This window comes from Pan troglodytes, chromosome 7, assembly GCF_028858775.2.
Source record: "Pan troglodytes isolate AG18354 chromosome 7, NHGRI_mPanTro3-v2.0_pri, whole genome shotgun sequence".
In the NCBI taxonomy this organism is placed as follows: domain Eukaryota; kingdom Metazoa; phylum Chordata; class Mammalia; order Primates; family Hominidae; genus Pan; species Pan troglodytes.
This window is the reverse complement of record NC_072405.2, coordinates 80,486,354-80,491,639: the sequence shown is the minus strand read 5'-3', so window position 1 is coordinate 80,491,639 and position 5,286 is coordinate 80,486,354. Positions and strand designations below refer to the sequence as shown.

The following is a 5,286-nucleotide window of genomic DNA, read 5'->3' as shown; positions in this document are numbered from 1 at the left end:
CTATCTCTGCCAGCTCTGTCCTGGACTGACTCCACATAGGTCCCCTTGCACCTTGCTCAGCTTGGGAGCCTGTGGACTTTCAGGAAAAGAACAAGTGAACACCTAAGCCGGTGTGACGACTCAGTTTCATCATTGTAAAATGGGGTAACCATATGCCAAACTCATACGGGTTTTATTACTCAGTGAGCTGCTCACAAGCCGCGAGTACAGTGACGGGCACACAGCGGGCACTCAGTCTCTGACCACTGGGGCCCGTATCCACAGAAGTACTTATCCCCTGACCAGGAACTGCGATGACCTTCGAGTTAGGAAATAATGAGACTGCAAAATTGTTGTGTTTTCTTGTGTGGAAGAGCAGGATGTTTTAGTCTTGTTTGGAATGGAACATGATCATTCAGGGTGCTCCTTTGTCGTTTTTACTTTGAATGGACGATTGTGCTAACTTAGCATTCTGCTTCCAGGAGCTCGCCCTTCAATACACAATCTATTAAATACAATAGCAAGGATTCCCTACACTATAATGCAAAGCGTTAGGGCCGGATCCTCCAACACACGCATTGTGGTATTAAAACAAAATCCCATCACGCATGGAACTCTCGAGATAGTGGAAAATACCAGCTACAACATCCAGTGATGTGTGACCCGGAGGCACGGAGCTGACTAGAATACCGACGGGCCAGAATTTCAACACGCGGATTTTGAATCTTTTTTTCTACTTAGCCTAATAAGTTTGGGTCTTTTACTTAACGTCTCTCTAGGCGGCTCAGCTTCAAGTTCTGCAAATTGGAGATAATATCATTAAGTTACAGATGTTATTTGAAAAGGCAACGAACCATTGTAACTATTTTTGTAAATCATGAAGGTACATTATAAGAAAAGAAGGAGGAAAATGAGAGGTAACTTGTGCATTGTTGGATGTTGTTTGCCTGTTCTGCTTTTTCTCTTGTCCAGCAAGGCTTGGGTAGACAATCATACATCATGAATGGTTAACTTGAAAACTGAGTTCTACTGGAAAGACTGGCAGGCAAGCAGAGGTCGGAATCCCGTCGTTTCTAAGTGTCTGGTAATCTTTGCCACTGCTAAGATTACCTGGGGGTAGAAGCACCGTCGGTAGGAACAAGATGTGCCCCTTCACTCCCCGAAAGCTCACTTATCCTGCGCAGACATGTTGAAGGGCCGTCGGGCTTCAGAGCCCAAATCTCGGCTCTGCAGAGACGTCCCCTTCCCCCGCCTCCACCAACCGCTCTTCGGCATGCAGAAAAGCGGTCCCCACCCCTTCCACGCCCCTGCCCCACCTCTTGCCCCCCTTTACAACCCCCTCTTCTTTGCCCGGGGTGGTTTGTTCCAAGGAGTACAGATAGTCTTGTCAAAAGGCGCAGCTTACCGCGGTGCGCGCGGATTCTGGACTTGGGCGCCAACTCGTAGTCCACGCTCCCCGGGGTCAGCAGAGGGGCGCTCACGCTCTCGCCACCCACCTCGCTTTCTCACCCCGCGCTTCCCGGCCTGGGTTTTTAGTCTTCCTTGGAGCGCTCTCTGGCCTCCGCCTCCGCCAGGGAGCGGAAGGCGGAGACAGCGAGACTGGCCAGGGGGGAGGAAAGAGGACGCGTGTGGGCAAGGGGGACAACGGGATGTCCACGGGCTCGGTGAGTGATCCGGAGGAGATGGAGCTTCGGGGGCTGCAGCGGGAGTACCCGGTCCCCGCCTCCAAGAGGCCGCCCCTCCGCGGCGTAGAGCGCAGCTACGCCTCGCCCAGTGACAACTCGTCGGCAGAGGAGGAGGACCCCGACGGCGAGGAGGAGCGCTGCGCTCTGGGCACAGCCGGCAGCGCGGAAGGCTGCAAGAGGAAGCGGCCCCGTGTGGCTGGGGGCGGCGGCGCAGGTGGTAGCGCGGGCGGTGGTGGCAAGAAGCCCCTCCCGGCCAAGGGCTCAGCCGCAGAGTGCAAGCAGTCGCAGCGGAACGCGGCCAACGCCCGTGAGCGTGCCCGGATGCGCGTGCTGAGCAAAGCCTTCTCCAGGCTCAAGACCAGCCTGCCCTGGGTGCCCCCCGACACTAAGCTCTCCAAGCTGGACACGCTCCGGCTGGCTTCCAGTTACATCGCTCACCTGCGGCAGCTGTTGCAGGAGGACCGCTATGAGAACGGCTACGTGCACCCAGTGAACCTGGTAGGGGCGCGGCGCGCAAGGATTCGGGAGAGCAGCCAGGAGATACCCAGGGCGCTCCTGGGCGCCGGGCAGGGTCAGCCCGTTGGGAAGAATTCGAAAGGGGTGGAGGTTCTGGGACTGGGAACGAGAAGGCCAGTTTAGTTTCTCCCAAATCAAGGGAGTGGCCAGCCATTTCCCTGAAGAAGAATCAACCCTCCCTGTCTGTTTGCATCGTTCTGAACATTGTACCCCAGTGACAGCCATTGACTAATATCCTGCTTCCAGGGTAAATCTTGGTTCCATCTCAATCTGCCACCAGGTTGCAGACTGACGGCAAATCTCCCTTGCCCAACTTAATCCAGCTGAGTCGGGCAGGTTTGAATCGGCAAGCCCTTTCTTAAAGGAGGGAAGGCCGAGCTCTATAAAAGAGCATTTGCATTTTTAGAAAAATTGCTTGTGGAAGATAGTAACGTTTCCCCAGATGGGATTTATCTGGAAAGTCCCTCTCTGATCTGCCAGCTTCTCCCGGCTTGGGAAAAATCCTGTCCAAGCCCAGTTCCTACTTGGAGCTTGGAGTGGATGACTGTGTGTGTGTGTGTGTGTGTGTGTGTGTGTGTGTGTGTGTGTGTGTGTGTTAGGGGAAGGGAACTAAACGACAGAATCTCAAAGTCATATGAGTTTCACCAAATTATCCTGCGGGCAAAGTCCAGGAAGAAGCGTGAACGGATATGGCAAGTCTCGGATTATCAACCTCCAGTAAAATGAAAATCTTAGTTCAGAGAGAGGACATGCAAATTCCCAGAATGCTGATAAAATCTTAGCTACTCCAAGTCAGGAATATCTGGGGTTCGCGTAGGAGAGCGGTTTCGGTTTGAGACAATCGTTTCTCTCTAATATCTCACGTTCTTTTTGATTTACAGACATGGCCATTCGTGGTCTCGGGAAGACCGGACTCTGACACCAAAGAAGTTTCCGCAGCCAACAGACTATGTGGAACCACCGCTTAAATCGGACTGGAACTCACTTGATGGGATTATTCGTTAAATGCGAGTGTTTGGGGGCCACGGAGAGAAGGGAGAGCTCGTGAGATGGGAAGAAGTTTCCGCTAGATTCTCCTTGACCCTTCCCCTTTCCCTGGAACTGTGATCGTGACAGGTGGCGGGTGTGGCTGTCACTGCACAGCGCCCACGGCTACAGCTGCGCCGGATCTGGGCGACCACGTTTTGCCTCTCCAAAAAGAGCCTCCTTTCGTGACGAGACGCGGACGCAGGTCCGCTCTCGGGCCCTAGCTCTGTAGACTAACTCTCGGCTGCTGCCCCAGCCCGCGCCAGACAGCCCACGGATCCGTTCTCAGCGGAGCCAGATTCATCGCACACGTGCGGGACGGTTCCACACAGCCCGGGCCTTTCGCGGTGACACAATGGTTAGGGAACGGTTAGACCGCGCTCTACATCCGCTTTAAAGACAGAGGTCTAGACGTGAGATCCGCGTCGGGACAGGGTTTTAAGTGACAAAGAAGGGCGAGTGGCTTCTCTTGGCCAGGTTCGTACTCCAGCACAGCGCCCTTCTAACGGGCGGGAGGAAGCCCGCTGCTCCAGGGCTAGGTGGAGACACACTTCCCAGATCACCGCAGGCGGGTTTTACCCGGAGAGCTCTGGGCCGTTCGGCCTCCCTGCCGGGTGGCTTCTTCAATCCCGTCTCCTTCCCAACCTCCCGGCTTTTTCTAATGAAGCAGGCGTCTGTCAACCCTCTCCACTTCTGGGCTGAAGCCTCCCCAAGCCCCGCTGCGCCAACCTGTGTGGGGTCTTCTTCGGGCCTCCCTCTCCGTCCCGCTCCTGCTCCTACCTGCAGCACCCCCAGCTCCGACTCCAGACTCTGCATCAGGTCTCCCCACTCCAAGCTCCGGGCGCCCCAACTCCAACACCGCGTCCTGCCGCGCAGGTTCTTCCCCGCCCGGAGGAGCGCGCAGGGTGGGCGGCTTACCATAGCAAGTGATCCTGCGATGGGGGACGCGCCCTTGCCCCGAGGCTGCACTACCACAGGAAATAACATATGTAAATAAATTTATTTTTTTATGAATAATAAAACGCGCTGTAAAAACTGTGTGCCCCTTGGAGGTGTCAGGATGTGGTCTTTGTTGCCCTTTACTAAGAGGGTTTGGCTGTAGAAGTTAACTTTTAAGGGCTGATCTCTGGTCAGGGCGGTGGGTCATTGCGGGAGGAATGGTGGCGATCACTTTTGGATCACTCCATTTCCAAACGTCATTCTTTATTAATCTCTATGATTCTGCTGCTTCTCCGCGCCGGGCTTCCTGGAAGGCCCTAACTGGAGGCCTAATAAAAGTCCTAAGAGTCTTGAGGCCCCTGCTGTCCGGACAGACATACACTCCTCAAGCTAACATAGGTGCACGTCTCTCATACACACACACACACACACAACACACACAGCAGCTACTCCAGCTAAAAGCACACTCCAATCCTTACAATTGCAAGTAGTTCAAAAAAAACCCTAAGGCCCACCCACAAGTCTCCAGTGTAACTGGCAGAATAAAACCCTAATATAAGAAGCCAATTTGTATTTCAACGGTGCTTTTCTTTTATCAAATGTTTATATATCTTTTTAAACGTACACTCATTTTCCGTGTTATTTTCTTCCACTTGCACTGCAATTTTTGTAGAAGGTAACAACTCGGAAACCCTATAATACAATTTTTAAAACGGCTGGTTCTTTTAAAAGCAACGTTCTCTTTGTAGAACATTTAGAAAAGTGTAAAGGATAAAACTACACAAACAACTGCCCAACTTGGGGTTCTGTCCATTTTGTGCAATTGAAAGGCAGTTTTCCTGACCCTGAGAGAAAAATACAGCTGGATTTTAGTTAGGAGGTAAGGGGGGTTGGGGTGGGGAGAGTGACTTCCTGTTTTGAGTTAAACCAACCAAAATGCTAAAGAACTGCTTTCTGACAAGATTGTCTTGGGCTTTTATTCATAACCTGGGACGGAACCTGCCCTGGGGATCCAGTCTAACATCAGTGGTGTCTGTGGCATTAGGGGCTTTCTGACAAAAGGGAACCTGAAGTAACCTGTGGCAGGAAACCCTACCAAGCACTTCAGCGGTGAGTCCTGGGTAGAAAGCTTCTTGAGGAA

General features: G+C 52.8%; 1 protein-coding gene across 1 annotated transcript; it reads left to right on the top strand.

Annotated features, from left to right (window-relative positions):
- Positions 1–283: 283 nt before the first annotated feature.
- MSC (musculin) lies at positions 284–4,244 on the top strand. Its single transcript, XM_016959566.3, has 2 exons — positions 284–2,162; positions 3,062–4,244. Exons 1-2 carry the CDS (start codon positions 1,629–1,631, stop codon positions 3,146–3,148), a joined length of 621 nt encoding a protein of 206 aa, XP_016815055.1. The 5' UTR covers positions 284–1,628; the 3' UTR covers positions 3,149–4,244.
- Positions 4,245–5,286: the final 1,042 nt, after the last annotated feature.